General features: G+C 39.7%; 2 protein-coding genes across 4 annotated transcripts; one reads left to right on the top strand and one right to left on the bottom strand.

The window, feature by feature from the left end:
- Positions 1–848: 848 nt before the first annotated feature.
- prickle1a (prickle homolog 1a) lies at positions 849–7807 on the top strand. The gene is made up of 8 exons (XM_053319032.1): positions 849–968; positions 2829–2942; positions 3845–3982; positions 4637–4840; positions 5062–5248; positions 5346–6212; positions 6317–6492; positions 6523–7807. The coding sequence occupies exons 1-8, from the start codon at positions 849–851 to the stop codon at positions 7180–7182; spliced, it is 2466 nt and encodes an 821-aa protein (XP_053175007.1). The 3' UTR covers positions 7183–7807.
- A 61-nt stretch (positions 7808–7868) lies between these two features.
- On the bottom strand, positions 7869–26369 carry LOC128359232 (periphilin-1). 3 transcript variants are annotated; one of them, XM_053319684.1, is made up of 10 exons: positions 26195–26369; positions 25654–25712; positions 24444–24514; positions 22934–23164; positions 22532–22593; positions 19404–19466; positions 18951–19108; positions 15879–15955; positions 14814–14948; positions 7869–8868 (listed from the first exon to the last, which is right to left on the bottom strand). In XM_053319684.1, coding segments are annotated over exons 2-10 (1020 nt in total). In that variant the 5' UTR covers positions 25655–25712; positions 26195–26369; the 3' UTR covers positions 7869–8646. The 3 variants fall into 3 exon arrangements, with proteins under 3 accessions (XP_053175659.1, XP_053175658.1, XP_053175660.1); XM_053319683.1 differs by having other exon boundaries at positions 25654–25711; positions 26221–26369; XM_053319685.1 differs by having other exon boundaries at positions 18951–19105; positions 25654–25711; positions 26221–26369.
- Between the last annotated feature and the right edge of the window lie 1056 nt (positions 26370–27425).

Here is a 27425-nt window from a genome sequence, read left to right as displayed (position 1 = left end):
CTAATGTCAGACCTGTGTTTATACAGACCTCAGGCTCAACTGATCAAGCCAGCATCAGATCCCATGTGGTGGCCCCTCTTGAGACTTAGTATGACATAGCATCTCAACAGGCTGAATTGATGACTCATTCAGAGCTAAGCTCCACAAATAAGGTGAAACCTTGAAAATGTAACGGCTAATGTGTGGTGTTGAGTTAATGGCAAATGGAATTACAATATAGGAAAAGAATGGGAGATCTGTGCAACAAGACTGCATAAGCAATTCTTCATTCACTGGGTGTAGTTTTGAATAATTAACTTCTTGTTATTGTCACCATAATGACATGACGCCACCTCATGAGGCTTTGGGGATTTTTTAATGGTCTCTATATCCACAAAAGCCACGAGGAGGGCACATGTTTAATTACCAACACACTAGCAGTAAAAGGGTATAGTTCTCTTTATGGCTGTCTGTATGTAGTAGACTCATCACCATAAGTGAACCAAGAAAAGCTTGCTCATATACCATAATGGGCTTTTGAGGCAGGCTAGAGCCCTCATGAAAGAGGCAGTGATGGTGTGATTCAGCTCGTGGTTAACATTCAGTGAAATAGCACTAACATGAGATGGAGTGAAGATAGCATTATGTGGAGATGGGTTGATGTAATGGCTTGTTAACCAACACTTGGGTTCTTCTCTGTTTTAATCTTCCCTCCTCTTCCTATCCTCACTCCCCTTCCTCTGTCCTTTCTCTCCCTTTATCCTCCCATTTTTTACTTTCTCTAGTAAAAAGAGGGTCTGATGAGCCTGGCGAGTGCAGCAGTGTCGGCGGCTGGCTTCCAGGGTGGGGCCCGCCAGCGAGACTTGATGATGGAGCAGAAAGTCAGTAAGCTGACCTCTGGCTTCCAACGCAGCTCCACCTCTGATGATGACTCAGGCTGTGCACTGGAGGAGTATGCCTGGGTACCACCTGGCCTTAGGCCTGAGCAGGTGAGCACAATATTGCTTATAATGGACTATTTCTGTTCTATTGTCAATGGAGTTCATGAGGGTGCACTGATCTGTGCTTCTACAGATTTAGAGTAGTTTGGATATCTCTTTCTTCTACTACAAATAAGAGTCACAGTATTATAGTGTTCTCTTTAATTGTGGTATGTCTGTTTCATTGGTCCACAAATTGTCATTTCCTTAAATCACTAAAGTGAATAATGACAGAGAATAAAAGCAGCTCTGACCTGATTCTAACTCCCTTCTAGCCCATTTGCCTGGCCCAGATAAATGCTATTCAGAACGTTACTGAATAACATACCAACTGGAGTCTCTGGATAATGGCACCTATGGGAGAGAGAGCATATTTCATAAAACATTTTGCATGGTCCTTTGTTTGAGGCAGACTTGGTCAGGCTCTACCACGCAGCTACTTATGGACAGGATGTATGTATTTTTATTTACAAACTGTGGTGTGGAAAAGTCTGCTTGTGATTATCAGAGATCTGTTAGGAGGAGGACATACTGCTGCTGGCAGGATCATGAATTGAGAGGCCGTCTTTTAACAAGCCTTCTCCTCAACAAACACAGCCAGGACTGTTAGTTGTGTCCGCAGGGCAGCCAGTGTGATGTGGCATTTTTCCCAAACCAGCTGCGTTTTTCCTCTTCTTTCCTCATTTCTCTCGCTTTTCTTGCTGAGTTCCTCTCCTCCTCTCTATCTCTCTCCATCCAGCTTCCCCTGTTTAACAACACACATGGAAGCAATGAGAGGGTGATGGGCAAGAAAAGAAGGGGTTCAGGATAATAGAGAACCTTAAACCCCAAACACTCAGGGCCTTTTGTTTGGGAAATGCATGGGTCAACTGTAATGCCTTTACTGCAGCCATTGCCCTGAATGGGCTGTGTATTATGGGTCATCATTACAGTGAAGAAACACATAGGACTTGGGTGAACACTGACTGTCCCCCAGGCCCCAGGGAGCTGGATGAGGGGTAATAGTGGCATGAAAATGTGCATAATTTATGGTGGGGGGCAACGTTGGGGTGATTGTCAGGGTAAATTGCTGTTGCCCCCCCACCCCACCCCGTTTAGACGACCCAAGCTGCAGGAAGTCCCCAAACACACAAGACAGGCACATCCCACCTCTTTATCTGGCTGGCTGTAATGGCCCCTCCCTCATAAAGTTTAGTCTTCAGTGGTCAGCCCCAAGGGTCAAAGTGCCACCACGACAGGCTGCTTTGTCCTGTCCCTATAGAGACAAGCATATGACTGGAAAAATACAACCTTTAAACTGATTTGACCTGTTGACCTGTTTTGACTTGTTTAGTACTAATTTATACACCGGGGCCATCATCAAGCAACATTGCTGCTATGTGCTTTCCCTTGAAATAAAGTTGATTTAGGGGTTAAGAGAAACTTAAACACTTTGATTCCACAAAGTCAGTCTTCCATACATGAAACACAGAGCTGTCCCAGAATGTGTCTCATCACAAATTAATGTGTTGGTTAAATGTCTGGCTCATTGGGAATGAATTTCTTCATAAATATGGGCTGTTCTGTCCAAGATCATAACTATAATGTATTGCATTGTAGATAGATGAAAATTTGCTTAACTTCATGGGGAACCAAAAAATCCAACTATATGTTCAGATTGATGACCACTCACTTTTGAAAAAATATAATTTTAATGGGTTTTATTTCTCTTGTGTGGCTTTATTATTCCTATTAATGGTCATGTGAACGTAAAAACTTGGATTAAAAAAAAAAGTTTTTCAGTTCTTAGGAAACAAACCTGGACTTGATTCCAAATTCAGGCATAATTTCTTTGCATAATCTTGTTTCTCTGTGCCTTGACTTCCCTAGGTCCAGTTATATTTCTCCTGTTTGCCTGAGGAGAAGATCCCCTATGTGAACAGTCCAGGAGAGAAGTTTAGAATCAAGCAGCTCCTCTACCAACTGCCACCACATGATAATGAGGTAAGAATATTTTGTGTGCATATGCGTTAATACATGTATCATGAAATTAATCTCAGCTGGTCCTCTCATTTACACCACTGCTGCAGCAAAGATCCACTCTCCATTTTGTTTGAGTCGCTGTATCTGTTGCTGCCCACTAAACCCACAGTGTTAACAGCCTCACCATCCCCATTCCATCCCGCTAATGTGAGCCCCTGGCATTCATGTTGACATCACACCAGGGGATTTTTGTTCCACAGTCTTGTAGACATGTAGTGTGGGCACAATGTGACTTTTGACTTGATGATTTTATGATGTTTGCCGGGAGCCCCCACCAGCTGGATTCCTGTCATAGCAGTGGTTTTTACAAGGACTACTCAGCAGGAGAGAGGGATGCTGGTTGAAAGAGGCTTTATGTGATGCCACCACCGCAGTGGCACCACAGTTCGACTTGGCTGTCTCTCTTCCTTTGTTGCCCATCCTCTTGATTTCACTCTAAACACAGTCCTTGTTTGTGTAAACGTCTGCTTTCCCTCTTGTTAAGGCTTTGAGAGACATCAAAAAGGCCTGTTGTAAAATTGAGGTTCTCAATCAGGGACTGTGGGTGGAGATATGTAGGGGGTGTAGGAAGGGCAAGCTGGGGTCAAGATTTGCCTTTGTTCCGCATGCTCTGGTATGCACTCTGCCCTCTCTTCTACTTACCTTTGTTTATAACCTTTATTAGTGACCAACAGTCTTGCAATTGGATCTTTCAGGGACCATAATGTGAAAAGGTCACTTGAACCACTTGAACAGAATTTCCCACCCAGCAGTATATTTTCAGTATTGGACCTTTAAAATAAGGAATTGTCCCATTTCTTGATTGAAACTGTGTGATTGTCAAAATAACTTTCTTATGTATAACTTGTCACCTTCCTTCCCAGGTGCGTTACTGCCAGTCCCTCAGTGAGGAGGAGAAAAAGGAGCTACATATGTTCAGTGTCCAGAGGAAGAAGGAAGCACTGGGGAGGGGCACGGTGAAGCTGCTACCCCGCAACATTCTGAACAGCATTTGTGAGCATGTATGTTCCACATCTTGCATGTATCATTAACATCTAATTTCAACACAAAGATGAAGTTGAGAACCTAGCCCATATTCTTTAAAAATCCAAAAATGTATTTTTTAACTATAGTATCAAAAAACTGTTTGCTGCCTGTTGTCTGTACATCTCCTCCGTGAGTGTCTGGCTAATATGTGTCCAGTTTTAACTAAAATCCCACAGAGACTGTTGATATAAAGATCTTAGTGTCGGCTATGCTTTGTAAAAGACCCATGCACACAATCTGGAATTGCAGCCATGCAAACTAAATCATAGATCCACTGATGCATGTCTCCTCAAGATATCTATGCTTTCTCCAAGGTTGTTTTCTCCTATTTTCTTCTTTGTAACTGCCAATATTATTCAAAGTCACTGCTGTTCATTTGAAAAGTCATGTGTCCTCATATGATGTACTGCTCAGATGAAGGCCAGGAAAGACAAACAAATTGGCTGTGGGACTGCAGTTAACACAACCCAATGAGCAGATGGGCCACATATTTTACCCCAGAATATTAGACAATTCTGGAAATACAGCTATCGTGTTAACTAAACCACAGTTTTATTCTTTGTATGTGATTATTCTGACTGTATTCAGGATGTTATAATCAACCATGTGATCCTGTGTGCATATTGCAGTGTGGCGAAAACATCAACGGTGGAGAAATGTCAGTGTTCGCTTCGAGGGCAGGCCCTGGGCTGAGCTGGCACCCTGCATGCTTTGCCTGCTCCACATGTAATGAACTCCTGGTAGATCTTATCTACTTCTACAACGATGGAAAGATTCACTGTGGAAGGCATCATGCTGAGCTACTCAAACCTCGCTGCTCAGCCTGTGATGAGGTAAATCCATGAGACTGAAATACTGAGAGAAACCACTATAGTCGAGGAAAAACCAAAGTCTTAAGTGTAGCCTTTCAAAATTCCTCTGGGATAGCAATAACGTATATTTTATTTCTTTATTTATTTTATGAATAAATCCAACATGAATATATAGACTTATGACAGAAAGGAAGGCAAAAGATTTCTGTGTTGTCTCATCCAGTGTACATCTTTGTCAACAGATAATCTTTGCTGATGAGTGCACAGAAGCTGAGGGGCGTCACTGGCACATGAAGCACTTCTCCTGTTTTGAATGTGAGACAATTCTAGGGGGCCAACGCTATATCATGAAGGATGGAAGACCATACTGTTGCGGCTGCTTTGAGTCTCTCTATGCAGAGTACTGTGAGGCCTGTGGAGAACACATTGGTAAGATGATTTTCTTGATTTCATACAAAACACCAGTCATGGTTGTCTACATTTTAGAGTAGTATTACTAACTATCTCCAAATTTCCCCTTTTCTAGGTGTTGATCATGCTCAGATGACCTATGATGGGCTCCACTGGCATGCCACTGAGAGCTGCTTCAGCTGTGTGCAGTGCAAGAGCTCTTTACTAGGCTGCCCATTCCTGCCACACCAGGGCCGTATTTACTGCTCCAAGGCCTGCAGTCTTGGGGAAGATGTGCATGCTTCCGACTCCTCCGACTCTGCTTTCCAGTCAGCACGCTCACGTGAGTCCCGTCGCAGTGTACGCATGGGCAAGAGTAGTCGCTCAGCTGACCAGTGCCGACAGTCGCTCCTCTTCTCACCTTCTGTCAACTATAAGTTCCCCGGCCTTAGCGGAAACGCAGACGACACCCTGACCAACAAACTTGCCCACATGAACTTGTCTGATGAGCATTTCTGGAGGGGACCTGGGGAAGAGACAGAGGCACCTGAGGACCAGGAGGAGGAGTGGGCTGAACATGAAGACTACATGACCCAGCTGTTACTCAAGTTTGGAGAACATGGGGTCTTCCAGCAAGCTAATGACTCCAGACCCACAGATTTCTGGATTGCAGAAACAGATGCCAAGGTGAAGCAGGAGTCCTCCAAAACTAGCAGTGGCAGTGGAGGAAGGGGGAGTCTGGCCAGTAAGAAGTACCAAGCTGACATGTATTGGGCCCAGTCACAGGATGGGCTAGGAGACTCGGCTTATGGTAGCCACCCAGGCCCAGCAAGTAGCAGAAAGATCCAAGAGCTGGACCTGGATCATGGAGCTGGGGGAGGCTTCCAGGGAGATGAGCCACAATGGTACAATGATTCTTTGGAGTGCATCACAGATGAGTTCAAGAAGACAGATCAGAGTGTCCGCGACTCCATGGACTCATTGGCTCTCTCCAATATTACTGGTGAGTAAAAGTGACATGTTACAACCAATTTAGTCTTTCATGTTATGATGTAATAATTGGAGTGTGTGTACAAACATTCACTATTTTTTCTCTCTCCTCTCCAGGGGCCTCTGTTGATGGTGATAGTAAAGACAGACCTTTAGTATATTCTCTGCAAGGCTTCCATGAACTTGAGACAGAAGACTGTGAGAAAACAAGTAATATGGGAACCCTCAACTCTTCTATGTTACACAGAAGTGCAAATTCGCTGAAGAGCCTTGTATCTGAGCAGGAGGAGGAGGTGGAGGAGAATGTTCCAGAAGAAGAGGAGGTGCCTCTGCCAGACGACAGACCCAAACCCCATGTCCCTGCCCTCAGGAGGACACGTTCACAGTCTAGGCCACAGCAAGTCAAATTCTCTGATGATGTGGTGGACAATGGCCATTATGGTGATCTCCCAGTGCGCCAGCCCCCAATGAGTGAACGGACTCGCCGCAGAGTGTACCACTTCGAGGAACAGGGACAAGAACTGAACTCTGGGCGCCACCATCACCACCACAGAAGGCGTCGCAGTCGCAAGTCTCGCTCTGATAATGCTCTTAACCTTCTGCCAAAAGAAAGGGCCCAAATGTGCTATAAAATGGACCATAGAGGGAATGCCTTTGGACCCAAGGCGCACCAAGCCTTCCATGGACACCCTTCTCCTGCCGCCATGTCAGACTACGGGTTACAGGGCCCAGCCATGGGGAGGTTCTTGGGGCTTTATGGGGATGATGATGACTGGTGTTCCACTTGCTCTTCTTCCTCCTCTGATTCTGAGGAGGAGGGCTTTTTCCTGGGTCAACCCATTCCTCAGCCCAGGCCCCATAGACACTACTACACTGAGGACTTACCCAGCCCTGTGGCAGGCATGCCCTCTCCCCCTTATGGCCAACGGACTAAATCTAAAAAGAAGAAGGGGCATAAGGGAAAAAACTGTATAATTTCATAGACGTTCATTACTCTTATCGTCAGCTTTGGGTAATGCTCTGCCACTCACCTCTGCCTCTTATGTCCACTGTTTGAAATGCAATAACAGTTTGCCTGCTTCACATCACTCATTTTTCTAAAGGTGTTTGTGTAAGACACAAGGCCTTATTCTGATTCATCATAAGTGTACGCTTCTGTAGCATTACAACCTGCCAGTAAAGTAAAGTATTTCAGAGTAATGCATATTTATAAAAACACCATCTAAACTGATTTTATTTAACATTGCAGATATTAATGTATATATTGTAGAATTAAAGAAAAAACAAAATGGCTATTTTTTATACCCTTGAGTTCATTAGATGCTTTATACCAAAATGGCATTAATAAAGTATTGGTAGAGCCATTTTTTTCCATGAGGGTGTCACAAATTTAAATGGCAAATTGACTGTGACCCAAGGTCTTCAGAATGTGTTTTCTTATCACTAACATAACAGAAACACTGTGTGCATCAAAAAGGCCTGGTTGAGTGGTGTATTTATGGGCCATATTATATTGTAAGCCAATTATTGTAATCTGTATAAATGTACAAACTGGAATATAAGGCTAAGATAGATGATAACTGTAATAAAAATATCTATATATCATGATTTGTGTTGTTTCTTTTTCAGCACTAAAGCATACAATGGATATTAAAAAGAAGACAAGACATCAATTAAGTCCACTTTTATTAAGTTGACCTCAAACTCTAAAAAGATAAGAACAATTAGGTTACAACTGAAAATAAGAAAAATGTATAATTTAAAAATAAAAAAATGAATCTGTTTTTGTATAAAATTGTTCTGCATTGAAAAACACCATGTTGGACTCTTTCATGCATTACAGTCAGTGTTAGTTGCACTCGCTGCTTCCACAGAGGTTAGCGCAAGTCTCTACATATCAATAAAGATTGCGCAAATGTTTGTGAGAGGAAAGTTTTAATATTTGACTCATTCATTTTGCAAATGCTCTTAATCGGGGGGATTGAACAGCAAGACCAAGCCTCTAGCTGGGTGAATGATCAAATCTGTTTCAGATCTATTTCAGTAATATATGTAGTGTGTAATCAACTGAGTGTTATAATATTTGACGATTTGTCCTGTAAAAACCCAGCTAGTGTGAAACTAGAACTGTTTTCTAGTTTTCATAGAACTTTTACCTTGTGTATATCAGTCCACAAGGCCCCTTTGATTACAATACTGTAGGTATTTTAAAAACAAAATATTACTTGTAACAATGATTCTAGCTTCAGGTCTTAAATCTTTAGCAAATGGAAAAGAGCTACCTCCAGCAATAATGTCTTTTGTTTCTAATACAGTTGAATCCTTGCATTAAAATAATCGCAAGAGGATAAAAAAACCCAAAAAACTATCTAAATAGTTTAAATGTGTTAATCTCCTGGGACATTTTTCCATGTCGTCCAAAAATAAGATTTTAAGACTCCATATTGTCATTTCATTGGTTTTTCACCTTTGGCTTGCCCTAAGGTGTCTGGCTGCTCCAATACCTCGTCCAGCTCCTTCACGAAGTGCCTAAGGGCATCTAGGCAATGCTGTTTAATCTCCAACAGGTTTTCATCCAGTGAAGCCTGTAGTAGATTTTCCAAACTGGGTTCCTTGGCCACCAACATCTTCACCACTGTGCGAAATGTCTCACAATCCTGTCTGTAATGCTGCACATAAAACAACAATGGCAGGAATGTCAATATTCATAATGATGCAAAGAAGTTTAAAAGTCAATGCCAAACCTTTATCATTTAAAAGAGCACAACAGTAACAAATAAATAGTGGATTGGTCTGTGCTTGAGGCTTTCATAATGATTAAAAGGTAATTTATATCTATATACTGTAAATCTGGGGATCACTCATATTTAGAAAATCATTGAAAAGTTTGACCTGAAAGTAAGCATTTTGTGTTTTTATTCCCATCTAATCAGAACTGGAAAAATGCTTTTCTTTGATGGCTTTAGCATCAAAGAAGAAGAACTTTTTTTACTTAATTTTTGAATTAAATGCCCAGTTAATCAAATTTGGAATATGGCTCAACAGGACCTTCAGGATCTAAGCTTATTTCTTCTGTAGTAGACTGCCAAAACGGTAACGAAATTGATTTTTTAAATGATTGACAGGATGAAGTGGTGAATGTAGTTTGTTTGCTGGTTTTCAAAATATGTTTTACACCTTTTTAGTTGCAATTATGAAATATCACAAGTTAGCACATTATGTTAGAAATTTACATTACATGGTGCACACATACACACATTTTGCTCTTCAGTTTAATAGACTGGGTGTATTGTATTGCCTTACAGGTTTGCAAATTAAAACATTATACACCTTATGACTGAATTTAATGGTTCACATGAGGCTCAAACCATGAAATCAACCATCAAATGACAATTTGATGGTTGATTGGCATTTTATGCCAACTAATCTATTTTATACGTAGAGGAATAGTGTAACAACTACTGTATTAAAGAAAAATTGTTTATAATTTGTTCATTCATTTATATTATTTATGGGCCCTTTGAAGAGAAAATTCATCTGACTTCACAAAACAAGCACCTCTACCTCACAGCTTTTTGAACGTTGTAGAGCTGTGAACTTAATGAACCCATTCTTGCTAAATTGGTGTATTGCATAAAACAGCTGTGTGAATGTGTGTATGCAAACCTATTCAAGCACATGTCTGCTCATGAGGTGTCAAAGTATGTTTGCAGTGCTGTAGCATTCTTTCACACCACATTGTAACAAGCTCTCACGTCCCTCTCAGATTTTATTGCTGACCCAAAACTAGACTATTAAGTTCTTTATTAGTGTCCCAGGTGCAAGCTCACAACATCTTTATCACCTGGGGAGAAAAAGCTTAATGTGGGACCCTGCACTGAAGCCGCCTAGAGGTTCAGGGCTACTCCCGCCTGTCAAGGAGCAGCCCGGGACAACAGGGTCCTCCAGGGTTGGGTTAATGCAGGCCAGATCACCTCGTCCTTCAAGTTAGAGTCACTGGGGTAGACGGAATAATTTTCTGTGGCTTAAAACAATTACTCTGTAGGCCAATACAAGGAACAAAATCCAATCCAATTACTATTTAAGATTAAATACATGCCAACGTACAAAAACAGGCATATATGGCCATAGAGGATTTACTTTAGAAGACATAACTTATTGATCTCCAAGAATGTATCATCTCTAAAATAGTCAGTCACTCTTTGCATCATATTTACCTAAATGTCAAGAGATATGACAACTTTAGATAGTGATTTAATAAAACAGATGCAGCTTCTTTTCATGTTAGGACCACATAGCCACTTTAAGAATGTGGGCTGCATAGGCCTTAGTTGTCACCCAAATTTCTTTGACAGTATCTCATCTAACATTAACTGTCCGTTAAATGCAATAAAACACAAGCCATTAGCTTTGGTAACTTTGAAAAGAAAAATACTGCCTGTCAACTTAAATCAATGTCCGGTCGTGAGCAGAATGTGAGGTTAACCGGTTAAGGGGCTATATTCCAGGATTCTGTCAGTTATGGGGAAATTTAAAACCACAACTGTCGTTTCTTTGCCTAGATACACATTACATAATGTGTATCTAAGCTAACTCATGATCGTGTATCCATCAATTTGTATCATGATCACAAGAGCCTTCGTAAATTCATTTTATCACCCTCACATGACTTAACTATACAGTGATTAGAATTTCATGATAGTTTTCAGCAATAAAAAGTGTCTCAGTACTGTACTACACTAGATAATATACTATGCTAAAGTGTATAACTTTTATCACTGAGGGAGAAAAGAACAAAAATCCAATGTAGAACTGTGAGTCCACAATACAAAAAAAAAAAAAAAGTGAAATTTGCCACAGTCCATATCACAATGATCTTTATGACCAAAATGTGAGAGGGAGTTCAGCTGGGTGGGGTTTTTAACACACAGAAAAGGCCAAGGAAACAAAAATAATATGACATTCAGCTTGGAACAATAAAGATGGAAACAATTTGCCACATGGGATCCACTCATTTGTTTTCAAGCAAAAGAAAAGTCCTGTGTTAAAACAAACAAAAGAAAAGCTGACTGAGGCTACTGAGGGTACCTGCTGGGGAGAAAAAATTCCAAATCAACATTTTTTAGTGTATGTCAGACTGAAACAAAGGCAGGCTACCTACATCAAGTAAAATAATAAAATTACACAGACACACAACTTGGAAGAAATTGACGTGTCTCCATTTTATGCTCTACCTGATAATTACAACAAAGTTCAAAAATGCCAATGTCTCCAGCCCCTAGATGACTTCTGTTCTCCTTAACAGCTTATTTTATTTTATTTCTCTTTCCCTCTCTCCTCCCCTGATAATTCCCCTGCTGAACTAGCTACAGCATGTTCAGATAGTTGATGAACACTTATCAGTTCATTCAAGCGTCCTTAACCCACATTCTGCACCACAGTACATGACTTCACTGTCTGGGAAAAATGCACTAAATGTTGTGGTAAGATTAAAAGTAGTTACATTCATAGCTGACTTTAACAGCTATGAATGTTACTATAATACAGGTTATTATAGTTGTATCACAACATGCTCACACAGGGGGAAGGCAAGTCAAAAAAACTGACAGAAATATCCCAGACTGTGGGATATGTTTGGACTCAGGCTGATGCTTTAATGTCTGCAGATCATGTCAAGCGAATTCGCGGCCCCACATAATAATAGTCCTCAGCTTCACCACAAAGAAGTGAGAGACTCACAACACGTGTGGCCAGCTAAGCTCAGGGTCAACTTCATTCAACAAAACAGGTTTCATTCTGTTTTTTCATACTGTATATTATGAGATACCGCATCTTAGTGAACCTTTTTTGTAACATAATCATAATTTTCCATTACACAGCCTAAAGTTCAGGTGGCTTCCTACTATCTCTTAAATGCAAATGTCTCCTTTGCACAACGTTCACTAAGTGTGCATTATTTAAGAGGAGCAAAAATTGCTTCCAGGTTTGACGATGTGAGAGGAAACATGGGCTAAATGAGACACAAACATGTGGTGAATGTCCCACAAGCCAGTACCCCTCTAATCACTTAAGACTGATTATGTTTGCCATCTTTCAAAACAAAACCTTCCTAAGCTTTTCCCAAGCTACAGCCTTTGTTGACAGTGATTACATTTTCACTTCATTATATCGTATATACACAGTTTTACACACTTGAAAGCTTCAAAAAAGGATGAGGAGAGGGGTGGAAAAAGTGGCCTTATAATGAACTATGAACTCAAATTAAGAGCTTTCCCTTGATGGTACTGCAGCTGGATTATAAACTATCATATGCGCACATGCACATGAATATGCATGTAAATTTGTGAGAGATGAAGAGCATCACTCCACATTTATTACAGTACTGATTAATCGTGGAGTGACTTCAAACAGGCTGTTATTTCTGTAAAACCTGCTCCCATGTTACTTGAACAAACAGGAAGGGTGCTTTTGACCTGATCGTGCTCCATGTGCTGTGAGAAAAGGTTACAGGGAGGTTCTGCCTAAATTCCCTCCCTGGAGTGGGAGCCATGAGCTGATCTTTAATCCTGATACCGTGGGGCCACACAGGACGGGAACCCCGAGAGAACCAGCAACACTAGGGGCCTTAAGGAGGAGCCTTAAAAAGCGGGCTTCTGCCCAAATCGGATGTTTGTGGAGGTCCAAATTTTGAACATAACGACAGGAGTGTGCGCTGGGTGGGGGTTGGGAAGTTAGGGGTCTGAGTGAGATTATACATACGGCTCTCACATGGACATTTAGTGAGGCTCTGTTCAAATGAGCACTGATGCAGGCAGGGGTCCTGCATAATAAGGGAAGTAGGGTAATGACTTGAGGGCTGGTACACATTAGGTGATATTAAAAGAGCCATTTTAATCACTCAAGCTGCAAACCGGACCTCTCAATGGAGGGGCTAATGGCTGAAATGGATATGTTTCATTTGTGCTGATTGAGATGATGAATGGACTCTTCTGAAAATCACTCCCAGGCACTTAGCTAAATTTTGAATGGATATTTTCCGAGTTCATATGTTACTGTTATTTTATATGCTCATTTGTTCTGTGGTCAATCCCAAGAATAATAAACATCTTCTCTTGTCTTCTGTTATTTCAGAAAAAAGGGGAATAATATATTGTGAAGATGGTCTACAAAACAAGAGCATGTTTTTTTATCATGTCTGTAATGAAATGAATTACCCTTTTGCAACATGTTATGTCAGGAAGTGTCATAAGCAAGAATGTTTACTGTGTCTATGTATTTGTTGGAGGTTTTTGATGTCCTTTTGAACCCCAAAACACCCTCAGAAAGTATGTATTACAACAAGTTACTGGCTGAATAGCAATGCTGGTGTGACCAATCAATTTCCAACGGAACCAGACCAATGCGAACAGGCTTATACACATTATTATGACCTCGCTGAAAAATAAAGAAATGGGATATTAAGGAAATTAGGAATTGCATTTTTTTGGTTTATGAGAAAGTATTATTTTACAACTGCTGTGGAATGGCACAGTTGAAGAGATCTGAGCCTAGAATAGCTTTGCCCACTAGCTGATCTGCTCAGCTTGGCAATCACCAGCAGTGATGGATCAGTGAGTGTTTAATTGAGCCTGGGGCAGATGTTACAGTAAAGAGACAGTAGAAGGTTATAGCCTCTCACCAAGTCTGTAGAAGTGGTTGGAAATGGCAGGGTAAGCATATGTGCGCTAATGCCAGGAGACGTACCACACTGTGGGTGGGCCGCCTGCATCCTGCAGGGCAATTCCTGCCCTGCTTTAACGGGAACAGATAAGTGGTACTGTAGTGCAGGGCGATGAAGGGGAGGGAAGAAACTCCAAATAGCAGGTCACGAGAGGCGTCATAACCCGAGGTGGCGAAGACTTTTCTGCTGACTCATCCCTCTTCTCTACACCAAAAAGTGTCTCTCGAATACAGTGTTTCATAAAATGTCATAAGTTGCCGGGCGGGACACATTTATTCACCATTTATATCAACTCTATACTCCAAGCTACAACATAAGTGTAGGAAGAATCACCTCAGTATTAGGGTCAGACCTAGGCATGTAACACAGGGCACCCAGTGAACCACAATTAGGTAAAAACCCATTAGGAACCCTGATTACAGGCCGTATTATCTCAGCAGCTACACAAAAAGAACAAACTTGTAATCCTGATATAGTATGTGTATCGTTTAATACTGTAGTGTACCACTTTAATCTCTCACTAATGCATCCTGTGACATGCTCCCTGCCCTGTGACCTGGAAAAATACAGAGCAAAGCATGTGGCTATTCCAAAATGAAGAAAATGCCACCTGAACGTAAATGTTTGCAATAGAAATTAAAATAAAACCTCACCTCATTTGCAGATTTCTGAACATGTTTTGAGATCTTGAGATTCAGATACAGATTAATTTATTACAGTATAGTATGGTATAGTATAGTAGATATAGTAGAGTATAGTAAGATCTAGTGATTCTAATGGAGAAAGGTTTAGACTGAACAAAGACAATAGAAACATGCTATTTTATGACACACAGAATCAGGTAAGTGGAGAATTCACAGCAGTTATGTTGTCTCATGGAACAAATCTTATTACCTTCTCAATTTCCAGAGCCTTAGCCTGAATGGCCACCAATCGACGGGCCTTCAAGTCTTTCTCTGGTGTCGGCTTTGGCTCCATACTGGCAGCTACCACCTCCTCCGACTCCGCTGCAGATGCAGGAGGTTTTTCCTAGCGGGCCAAAGGTTAAGGGTTAGAGTTGAGGTCACCCGGTTTAGAAACTGGTTCTGATTTCAAAGTGTTTCAAATAGAGACAATTTGCCGGTGTTGAGTTCTTGTTTTTGTACAGGCCTCATTATGCATGCCGCACGTCAACAGTAAATACACCCACTATCACAAATACATCAAAAGGTTGCACTGGCAATTAAAAGGAAACACAACCTACTGCCTAGCCTCAGGACCTGGGCTGTTTTAGCCCATTTACTGCAAGTCATGTACTATATATTTTACCTATATTGTTCAAAGTTGCATTATTAATGTGTGATAATGCCTTAGTGAACACTGTTTTACTTCAAAGACGTGCTGGAAATTGATTTATTCACAAGTTACAATTATCATAAAAAATATTACAATATAAATCTCTGGTGTTTTGATGATGTAATGTTTTTGTTTCCCTTTTTAAATCAGTTTTTATGGTTCCATTTATTATTATTAACTTATTTCAAGTATGGAATTCTTACAATTGGTTGGATGTGCTTCATCATAGAATATCTTAAGTATGATTTGACTGCCTATCATCAGAAAATACTAGTATCATACTGCAAAATTGCAAGCTATCAAACCTAATAGTTCTACCATTTACATGCTAAAGTTGTTTTAATTTAATTCCTTTTGAAGAGAGGGGAGACTATAATGTGCATGTCGTTAGTTTGGGTCAATATGCAACAAATTTAATTTATTTTGCTGGAGAGAAAATTTGTTGTACCAAAGTTTTTGCTATGATTAGGAAATGTAAAGATGTACCTGAAAGTTATTTAACATACATGTTCATGTGATATTCCACAACACATCCTTACAGCTCAAACTAAGATTTTTCTCGATTACAGCAACAATATATTTCATGTGTGAGCAACACTGGTTGCCCTTAAATACTGGTTTTACCTTTGAAGATCCTGAGCTGTGAGGAGACCCCTCCGCAGAGCTGTTGGAAGTGTGGCTTGTCACCACATTAGACTTATCTATGGAGAAGAGTACCATGAGACATTGAAATGGAAAGTGAGTAAACAAGCAGATAATCATGCTCAAATGATTATATTTAACAAAACTGTTCTAACAAAACTATAAAAAATATATATATATTTTTTTGTTATTTTAAAATTTTGCTGATTTAAAATGAACCCCGAGGGAGTTCTCTGGTGGGTCAGCGGTCTGAGGTGCATGTCACTTTAACAGCAGCATCCCCAGTGGATACAGACCTTTGTTTTATTTGATTAATCTTTAATTGTGTCACTCAGTTCTCCCCACTGTGCTGTCTAAGAACTGCAAAATACCATAAAATAATAGATTTTTTAATAATACCCTGGAGAACAATTAAATGAACCCCGAGGGAGTTCTCTGGTGGGTCAGCGGTCTGAGGTGCATGTCACTTTAACAGCAGCATCCCCAGTGGATACAGACCTTTGTTTTATTTGATTAATCTTTAATTGTGTCACTCAGTTCTCCCCACTGTGCTGTCTAAGAACTGCAAAATACCATAAAATAATAGATTTTTTAATAATACCCTGGAGAACAATTCGTTTTAACCTTGAGACATCAAACAAAACTCACTAATCATTCTGAACAATCATGAAGCAAAGGCACTATGACGCAGCTGAAAACAATAAATCACAGTGTTTTTAATACTCCCTTGTTTGAGCCTCCCACACAATAGCGGTCGAGGAGTTCAGCTGCGCCTAAATTGAAATATTGTCCTCTGCTGGCTCCTATGTGTCTAGAAAGAAACAACTATGGCCAAGTTGTTTGTTTTTGCTGAAGGAATCTCCCATAGTGATTACACTGGGCTAAAACCTCCATCTTAATTTGAGTTCCTCAGGGGGGCTATGGAGTCCCCAGGTGGCTCTCTCTCCACAAACCCACCAAGACTGCAAAATGTCCGGAAGACAAGATACTGCAGTTTTGAGCAGACAGATAGTGTTCAGGTCTTGGTATGCTTAAAACAAAATAGTGAGCGAAAAGAGTGGCTTGATGCAATAACTATGTTATAATTATTTCAAACGCACTCAAAATACCAAAAGTAACAGATGTATCTGTGTGCATAGTTCTCACCTCTGCACACCTTTATACAGCCATTTGCTGTATGAAATGGGTGTTCATCACGGCCTGTACATTTTGGACTATAACAAAAACTGCTGGATACCTCCCTACTCTATCCCCCCCAATGTCAGAAATGTGTAGGGGGAGGCTGTTCTAGATGCTGTAAAGCACTAGATCTGACAAGCCCTTCATTTGAAGCATACTGACCCCCTTTACTGTGACATGCAGTGGCACAGAAGGGAATCTCTCACTCTTTGACAAAACAGACATAAGCTGTATTTCACATTATAAGAGCCTATTATGAAGCCTAGTGTACTGTCTACTAATGCCCAAGAGGTCTTCATCTGCTCCCTTACTGCCAATTCACCTGAAATCCAAACCAAGCCATCCAAAATGACTCACCAATACTAGTCATCATCAATAAATCATTTGTAAAAAGAGATTGCATAGAGCTTCTGTGTGCAGGACAAAGCCTAGTATACATACACAATCACTGAAACCCTATTTCTGTGTACTTTGCTGTGCTGGCCTAATTAGTATCCCAGATGGGGGTGGAGGTGGGAGGTACAACTGTTTTCTCACTGGTTTATTGCATCTTCAAAGGGTGGTACAAGGGGCTATGTTTTCAGCACAATAATATGCATATGCATCTTAGAAATCAAAGCACGGGAGAAATTCCCCTCAGCCTAATAACCTTATGTCAGGTCACTTTAAAACAAGCATTTGTAAAATGTGAATCCATAAATTTAGCCGGCTCAGCATTGCTAATTAAAGTTCTAAAGCCTGTAAAAGTCAAAAGAAAGCATATAAAATGAGGGATCCAAAGTGATTGTGAAGACATTGTTAAACCACCACATAAACTACTTTCTCACTGAGGAAAAGGTCAGGTTCTGAATCCAAAGCCAAACCACCCCAATAAAACAAGGGTATCCTTTTTCCCCAGACTCTGAAAGTGTGTGTGGTGTTAGTGTAATTAACATCTTAACACGTTTCAGCAAACCCTGACCCCTCACATTACACACACCTCTGAAAACAGATGCTTCACCTGGACTGGCTTAATTCCTTTAGACGTTATAATTATGTGTATACTTCTGTTAAATGGAAAAATGATGTCTATTGTTGGAAGATCTAACAGCTACATGGACAAACATTGTATTCATCTCTTTTTATAAGATACGGAACAGTCCCACTGCCTTTTTTCCCTCAGGTTTTGGATGCTGTGGCCAATAACAATGTCAGGTTGTTCAGAGGGGTGCTTTGTTATTGGACTTCATACTATCCACAGGACCAGCAGGTCAAACAGCTAGGTCCATTACTGCTAGTTCTGTTCAACAGATTTGAAAGAACAAGGTGAAAGTCAAAGTAGGAGAGTGCAAGATGTGTATGGACCTGATTCCTTCAGTGTTATAAAGTATATTTTTACTTACTTACAGTATATTATATATAGAATTACTATTTACAGTGAGCTTTCAAATGAAAAAGAAACATGATGTAATGATTGATAAAATGCTGAGGTATAAAGTAGTATTACTGCTTTTATACCAGTTTCTTTATTGATATTGAGTGGATGTGTAGACGTATATGATGTGTTGTGAGGAAGCTTCCTGTCTAGTCATTTACAGCTTGTCTGAGAGAACTTTATTACTTTCAGCTAACCACAACTGAGAAAAAGCCTTTTCCAGATCCATAATCTTGAGCTAGGCGAGATCCACAGTAGACTTAAAGTATAGGTTCACAATTTCTCAAGTCTGTCTTAAAACAATAGTCGAGAGCCCATTTTAACGTTGAAACATATTTTCATTAATCCTGTTCATACTGGCCATCAAAAGATCCTCCTCTCCAAATGTGCTTACAATATGGGTGATGTGAGACAAAATCCCCTGTCCTTGTTTAGAGCAAAAACCACCCTTTAATACTTACTCCTCTGGTAGGTGTAGCCTTTATCCCTGTCAGGTGAGAAGCTCCTGTTGCTATTGTTTGACCCAGAACGGACAAGTGAAGATGAAGATGACTGGGTTTCTCTCCTAGTAGGAGAGCGGTCCCGTGTGCTTCCCGGCTGAGAGTGCCTGTTTTCTCTGCTGAAATAAACAACAACCATGTTAATTAATGAAACCACTGAATCTACCCTGAGTAAATAGTTTTTTAAAAAATCTACAAAGCTATCTGCAAAAATCAGTGTTGTGAATATTGATGACTTAATAAAATAGTATCTGGTCATTGGTCTTAATAAGCTAATTTTGTCCCTTTTGAAGGTCAGCAAGAACTAGACTAGGGATTTCAAGCCCTGCTTCCTTACAGTTGAGAGTTGGTAACAGTAGCTGAAAACCATATCAATGTGCGAGCCTTGATTTATCTTTTTTGGATGGTACTGACCTTTGAGAAGGGCCTACCCCTCGACCTCTTTTGTGGAAATAGGGTCCAGCTCTGCCGCTGTGCCTGAAAAATATATATTTTTAAATACAGCATATATAGCAACATCAATGGCTAGAAACACTGATCTACACATGGCAAAAACGGCTAAGGTTAAGGGGAAATATGATAAATAAATCAACAGTAAGCATAAGGATAAACTTTATTGTCCCTTGTGGGAAATGTGTTGTAGACGGCAGTACAACAGGGGCTGCAAACACAGACACATAAAACACCAACAGAGAACGTGAACAGAAAATACAACAACAGTATATCAAGTGTAGGTTCAAAGTTCATCATTTTTATCATTACTGGTTTAAGAAGATTAAGTTTTGGATATTTGTCAGTGAACGCCTTCAGATGAGCAATGGAAACAGAACAAATAGAAGACAAAACCACAAAGACTTCATTCCAGACTCAGTGGGTCACTGTGGCAAACTGATCAATTTGTAGAACGGAGGCAATCTTCCACTTTGGCACAAGCAAGAGTTAGACCAATTTTGGTCTTCTTTCAGTACTATCTGTCTTCAATTGAAGGCAAAAGCCACTTCTAAGCCCAGTATGGAGCTGAAGTCACAAAGCACTGCCACCAAATTTGTTATTCAACCATGTAACCCATTTCAGAGCATGTATCTAACATGATACGCCCAGCACAAGCGCTGGAACGTCACTGTTCATTGTACCTAATTTTTACGATTTTCCAGACTCAAAGCGTATGTTCCAACAACAACCTTTAGGTCCTGAGGTATAAATGACCCAAAGGCACCTGGCTGTCATGACCTCTGCCTGAACTCAAGCTACATCTCAAACAAAGAGCAGGTCTAACAAGGCCTCAAACTTTTATGACTTGGGTCTGTTTGAAGTAGCCAAGACTCAGCCTGCCATTTGCCAAACACTGAATTACCATCAAGTAGTACACAACGCATCTAAAAGGTAAGAAAAAAAGTTAGAAAAAAAAAACTTCTATGGACTTCTAACTAGTTCTATGGAGATTTAGTCATTACACTAAGAAACGACTAGACCAAAGCAAGTAATTGGTGAGTCATAAAGCCTAAAAATGAACTGTGGGTCCCCGGAGTTAAAGCTAATAATAACAACAACTGACAGTATTTGCATTTTTATTCCCTTTGCTTTCTTCAATAACAACAGGAAAATATAAAAAAACAACTTTGTTTGTCTACGTGTAAAAAATTAACTGGATAGATTTTAAAAAGCAGCTTCCAAAAACCAGACAGAGCTTCATTTTGGATGCTACCTTTTGAAAGTTCATTTAAAAAGTGACTAATTACATGGAGCACTACATCAGGCACATAACTTATGACATGATCTGTGAGTCAAAAGCTCCACAAGGGAGAAAGAAAAGTGATTCAAATGTGTGTCACAAACACTACACTGCAGAACTTCATTATAGAGATGCATTACTTTTCTTTACCCTGCACAGATTAAGCTTGATTTATAGTTGAATGTTAAGCAGTTACAGAGCCTACACACATAGCTATGCTGTTGTTCCCCATGAGTGTGACCCCTGCTTGGTCTTACAGGAGTGCCTTAAGTTTCTGTTTTGGGCTTGAGAGTAATTGTTATTTAGTCCCTTATCCACATGCACACTGCAGCACTTTGAGCAAGAAAGGACCCTACAGACCGACTTCCTGCCTTGCTGTCCTTGAGATAGGATGCAGGGAAGGGCAATCAGCTGCCTATTTATAGTTGAAACATAAACCTTGTCTGAACTGAGGAGCTGGAATACTGATTTTCTGATAGACATGTTGGAGCGATTATAAAAGTTGATAAAGTGTTGTTCAATAGCAACTAGTTTTAATGTTACAAAGTGCACGCTGCCACAGCCCCTTTATGAATATACTTCACATCTTTTACTGTCAAAACTGGTCCAACTTATACCTACAATGTTGTCATACAATGGAACTTCCATAACTTTTGCCAAGACCTAAAGCATTATGATAAAGCCAAGAGGGTAATCCACCAGGGTAAGCATCCAAGAGCCACAAACTGAAGCTGTAACAAATCAATGATGGCTATGATGTACGAATGTTCGAACACTTAATCAATTAAGTGTGACTGACACCTCAGAATGGCAACCAAAGCATGTCGAAAAAATTGTTTACAGGTGGAAAAATGTTTTAAAGTATTTCTAAAGTACGTTTAGCAAGTAATGATCCAAGGCATCCAGGTAACACAGTATCCACTGTCTATTACCATATGTGTGTCTACATTTGCAGTTTAGGTAGGTAAAACGTTTTTAAATCACTTTTTTTAAAAACACTAAATATTTTCACCAATATGTACCTCACTTGTTGCATACAGTAGCAGCACAGCAACAGACAGATTTTTGAGTAAAAACATTTACATTTAACGTTATACTTGACCAAAAAAGACACAATATATGTCCTGCTTGGAATATCTGAGGTGTGTGTGGGTGTTTGACTCAAGAGGGAGTGGTCCAGCTGTTTTTCCTCTTAGGGTGGGGTAGGGGTCGGGGGTGGGGTTGTGTGGCTGAGTGAGTAGACACTAGTGCCTTTTGTCCCCGTCTCTAGCCTGGTATGACTCCTGGAAAGGGGGGGGGGGCCGTAAACTGTTGGTATGTTGAAGTGGCCGGGGCAAGAAGAGTGTCTGTTGATGTAAGAGTTATGACTGCTGGACTTAGCTGCTCTGTCTGGGGTTAAGCTGTTGAGCTTACCTTAAGAGCAGTGTGATCACACATAATTGAAATATGCTTATACTTTTCTTCCAAGGCATTTACCAAAGCAACAATGTGTAATAACAGATATTATATTCTTTAATACTGGGTGGAATGTAGGAGCAAAGTATTTGAAGATCAAAGTGATTTTACATTACATGTATACGATTGGTTGACTAATCAATCTTTTCTCAATGACATTAAACGCAAAGAAAGCCACAAAACATGAGGGTCATTAAATTTCCATGAAGGTAATAATATTCACGTTTCAAATGATAGAGCTCTGCCTCCACCTAGAGGCCAGTTGGATGCATTACAGTCAGAATTTAGTGAAGCCACTCAGTGACATCATTAGACAAAAATTGACCTTTGACATAAAAGAATCAATAAAAATTACCTTGAGCCTAACTGATGCCTCAAATCATCTCTGTTATAACGTATCTGTGAGTATGGTGCCTCCTGAAACACAAAAATCACAATTACAACAACCTTAATTGAGAAATGCTGCAAATGTGGAATGTTCATGCTTACGTTTAAAGACACTATTGTGAACTACAAACTACGAGAACCTAATTACATAAATGTCATTTGCTGTTCTGTTGTTATCTTTCTAACATACTTATGTTGGAGTTATACACATTGGTATGCCATTTCTGGAAGTTTCTATTTGATCAGCTAAAATGATCAGACTATTCAACACTTAAAAAGAGACTGGTCTGGCTATAGTGCTGTGGTTTTTAATGGTATTAACACATAACAGAATTCTATTCATTAAGCAATCATTCCAAGCTTGGCTTACATTACGTGGAGGCGAGGAGTTTCTGCGAAAACTGCCAAAGTTGGAGTTTTCTTCAAAGTATCGATGTTCATTGTGTGAGTAACTGCTTTCCCCGTGACATTCTCTTGCATCTTGGTAGTTTTGAGGACTGTCATACCATTGGTCATCATTAAAGCCTCTGTCAAATTCCGATCCCGGCCGAACCACAGGACTCCTCTTTTCAACAATATTGACAACACGATGAACTGTCACCTGAAATGACAAGAATAATTAAGAATAACTTGATTAATAAATAACATGCTTGAAAGTGCTCCAGAGTTCAGTATAAATGGATACAAAACATACATACATGTTTAAAACTATAGCAGTTATTTACAGATAATTATATTTTTGGGCAGAATGTTTGGAGGCACTTCCATTTTAATCCCTAAAGCCTCCTGGTAATGAAAACTGACATTGCACTGACAATTAAATGCCCCGAGAGTAACCTAAAAAAGTGAGTTCATCTTTTTTTGATGGAGAATAGTAAGTTAATAAATAGTGATATCATACATATCTATAATGGTCACAAAGAAGTCAATCACAAGACTGCATCTTAAATAATAATTACAGTATCATGATAACAATGACTTCTGGAACCAATTCTGAAATAGTAGCCCGGGCATGATTAATTGCATGGATTGATTCATTATTATTTCGTATACAGAAACACTTGCACAAATAGAAGAGGTGAAGGAGTGTCTTGGGAACATTTAGGTAAGAAGGGGATTGACAGGGAATCATGATCTTAAATAATAATGTTATGAAATTTGCATTAAATTACATTACCAAGCAAAGCCTGTGAGAACATCAGATAAGTATGAAATATGAGCATGGGCAATATAAGAGAATTTTGTATTTCTTTAAGAGAATTTCACAGCGCTCTGATGCAAGGGGTCATCCAGACCTATCAACTGAGGCACTTATAAGCAGGTTACGGTCCCCACCCATCTGCAAATTTTGCCAGCACCAAATTCAGTTTGAGGGAGAACCCTAACCCTGTCTAGTGTTCAGAACATACACATTAATTTAAGTTTTTAATTTCAATTTTGAAGGAAATCTGATAAAATTAGATATCTACCATCTCAATTACTTGTTTTAATAGTCTAAATGATATTCTCTTTGCTGACCTCTCTAGAAACTCCACTGCCTGGTAATGAAAGAAGCAGACACACCCATCTGTGTCTCAATTTAACGGATTGTATTTCATGTATTCATTTAGGTCTTCTGTAGCATTGCCAAATATAATGACAGGGATTTCAAATTTGTAATAATTTTGTATCCTTTAATTTTATTTGAGATCCTTTTACATTCCAGCTAACCGATTACTATTAGATGAGCCAATTCATTTTATTATAGACCTTCATAGTGTCCTCTTTGTAAACCAACATAAAGGGACAGACAAGAAAAAACAGAATATTATATGTAAATACAATATGCCATAAGCCAAAAGAAAAATAAGCAAAACAAAAAGTAATACATTTTCTCTTACCTCTCTTGCGTCCATTTGTGAGAAGCGCTCTTCATATGCCTCTCTAATTGATTTTGCACGTCGATAAGCCACTACAAAAAAAGGGAATGTGTTTGTGTGTTGGTCAGGCTGAGTTCACAGTACAGCTATCAGGTAACTTTTACATTCTGCATTACATGAAACAAAGCTGAACATTTTCTATTCAAAAAGATTACATATGAATTAAAATAGACTGTTCTATATGCAGTCACAACAAAGGTCATGTACTCTGTGATACAAGAGTGCAGTGTCTTCATTCCTGGTTAGCAGTGGAATAGGCTTTCTACCTCCTAAGCCACATTTCTGAGCAAGGAAAAACTAGCTAGCCAGTATATCATCTAGTGGACTCAAAGTTTCAGACTTGTTCTCCCCAAGCCAGAGGTTGGAGCCACAATCTTTCAACCATGACACCTCCACACATTCTCAGAGTTCCTCTAACACTAAAGCAACAGACAGGCCTAGCTCTGCTGCCAGGCTGCAGCCCGCAGGCATCCTTCACCACTGAGGTGCTGACAGGGGATGGGAGGTGGAAGCTGTTGGCCGACCATCTCCAGCTGTCATATAGGCTCACAAAGCCAGTTCAGAAAATTCTTTTCACTCATGGCCTTATGGCAATGCTCAACAGGCAGATACTTGGAACAGACATCATTTGAACTAGGCTCTACATTTTTCTTTTTCACTCATAAATGACATGATCCTCTCTTTACACCTTAGGCATATGCATCTCTCACTGGCCTATCAGTGGGCTTTTCTTTCCATTTTTAAACTAGAAATGCTTTGTGGTAATTCCTCCTTAAGTATATAATCTATATAAATATTTCTTGAATGAGCTATATAATATGCACAATGAGTTATTTAATCAGATATAATTACTTATGTCAAGTAATTCTAGAAAAACGTGTGAACAGTGTGCTCCTGTCAGGCAGCTCTGATAGTTGTGGTAAACTCCTCTTTCACCAACTAGAATAAATAACAATGAAGGAGCAGGAGGCTGCAGGGAAAGACAAAGATGAATCCATCCTCCTCAGCATTGTCATCATAAGATGTTGAAAAATGTGAACTGCTGAGCATGTGTAACATACATTTCAGAATGCTGAAGAAAAACAATTAAGTTAAGGATCAAGGTCAGCAGATTAATAATTACATTGGTGTGGTTGTTCAAAACATGCATACTTTATCTCTTTTTACTTACTGATGAAGGTCTGAGACTGCCTGGTATGCTCAAGATGTCACAGAGAGGAATTACAAACCTACATGACGGAAAAGTGTATTAGGCACATTTACCCCAGATCATTTTCATCACATATTCAGACACAGGAAAACAATTGTCTTGTAAACACATTCACACACCCACACAAATAAAATGAACCCTAACCCAAGCTCAACAACAGTTCTACACCACCCCTGACCCACAATGCCACGAATAACTTCCCAAAGCACTAAAGGAAAAGGAAAGTTTGGTTTAAGATGAGAAAAAAAACACTACATTTCTAATGGTTTCCCTAAAAGACCTTTATCAACAGTCCACTCTCTGATTTCTGCAGAGGACTTTGCTTCTCCACTCTCTCATCTTTCAACTGCAGTTACAGTATTCAAGCATTCAAGGATCGATGATACATTTACCTTTATTTAAAAATGTTAGGGTTGGATGAGAAACCTGCATTGGTGTTGTTAGCAAAGCTAGTGGTTAGCATCGTATCACACGAGGAGGACGTAAGACACTCACTCACCAAAAAAAAATGATTTTAATACTGCTCACCGCCAAGTGCGTTTAGCATATTCTCCTATGCCTACAAGACACGTATAAGTTAAATCCAAGGTAGACAGCAGAGCAGACTTCCCCTCTTCGTGTACAGGTTCAAGCAAAACCAAAACAATCCTACAGCTTCATTTCATACCATATGTTCATGTTCCTGTCTGCTCTTCTTCGGTGAAAAACGTAAACCAAAGAGTAACGCTTGGCTGCCCTCTGGTGGCAACTGGAGGACATGTCCAAACTACATTATGTTGGTCAATTGTGGAAGATACACTGCCTGGCAAAAAAGAAAAGCTGCCACCAAAAAAAAGGTCACACACTCTAATATTTCGTTGGACCGCCTTTAGCAAGATTCTCAATGGGGTGAAGGTCTGGACCCTGTGGTGGCCAATCCATGTGCGAAAATGATGTCTCATGCTCCCCGAACCACTCTTTCACAGTTTAAACCCGATGAATCCTGGCATTGTCATCTTGGAATATGCCCATGCATGCCATATTAAACATAGCCTTTAGTTCTACTGTTGTTTTTCTACGTTATTTCACCAAATGTTTAAGTTCATCTTTGGGATGTGCTGGAGAAGGCTTTGTGCAGTGGTTCGACTCTTCCATCATCAATACTAAACTAAAATCAGTGATATCAGTGTAAAAATGTTACATTAAAAGTAAAAGTACATTCACGTTGGCAAAATAGTGTTGTGTAAATCAAGTAATATTTAAGGCAGAAGAACAGCTCCTATTAGTGTTGTATTTTTCATGTATGATATGTATGTGCAGAATTTTAATCTAGCTCTGGCACCTGCATCAATGCTGTATAATTCTCTTTGGATCATCAGAATTTCCTATTTTTGTAGCTATAACAAAACATAATGGTAGACACAAACAAATTCTTGAAAGTATGCAGTGGCAATGCTACAGACAATAATTTATACTGGCTAAGCAAAACAATTACATGTAGGCCTATAGTTAGTTCGTTTAAAAGAATATCTAAATCTTATAAGAGACGTGTAAGTTCATTATGAAGGGATCTTCTAAAGACAAGTATGAACAGCAGGAATGATTACAGCAAGAAAAACAATAAGCTTCTATGTTTATTTTAACACCTGACTATTGTCGCATGCATAGACCTATCTTTGTTCACAATGTTGTACATTACAGACTTCTAAAACATGCTCAAAATATTTTAGTTTCCATACAATCATATATTGTAT

The sequence above is a fragment of the Scomber japonicus genome, chromosome 5, assembly GCF_027409825.1.
Source record: "Scomber japonicus isolate fScoJap1 chromosome 5, fScoJap1.pri, whole genome shotgun sequence".
In the NCBI taxonomy this organism is placed as follows: domain Eukaryota; kingdom Metazoa; phylum Chordata; class Actinopteri; order Scombriformes; family Scombridae; genus Scomber; species Scomber japonicus.
Note: the sequence above shows the minus strand (reverse complement) of the source record. Positions and strands in the feature narration are given on the sequence as shown.

What these genes read in the sequence shown, in the direction of transcription:
- LOC128359232 (XM_053319684.1), bottom strand. An exon ending in AGGCATCAGTTAGGCTCAAG is followed by an intron (nt 19,467 to 22,531) that starts GTAATTTTTATT and finishes TATATTTTTCAG; the next exon opens with GCACAGCGGCAGAGCTGGAC. An exon ending in ACAGCTCAGGATCTTCAAAG is followed by an intron (nt 14,949 to 15,878) that starts GTAAAACCAGTA and finishes TTGGCCCGCTAG; the next exon opens with GAAAAACCTCCTGCATCTGC.
- prickle1a (XM_053319032.1), top strand. Translation starts at nt 849, where the DNA reads ATGGAGCAGAAAGTCAGTAAGCTGACCTCTGGCTTCCAACGCAGCTCC. An exon ending in GGCCTGTGGAGAACACATTG is followed by an intron (nt 5,249 to 5,345) that starts GTAAGATGATTT and finishes CCCCTTTTCTAG; the next exon opens with GTGTTGATCATGCTCAGATG. An exon ending in GGCTCTCTCCAATATTACTG is followed by an intron (nt 6,213 to 6,316) that starts GTGAGTAAAAGT and finishes TCTCCTCTCCAG; the next exon opens with GGGCCTCTGTTGATGGTGAT.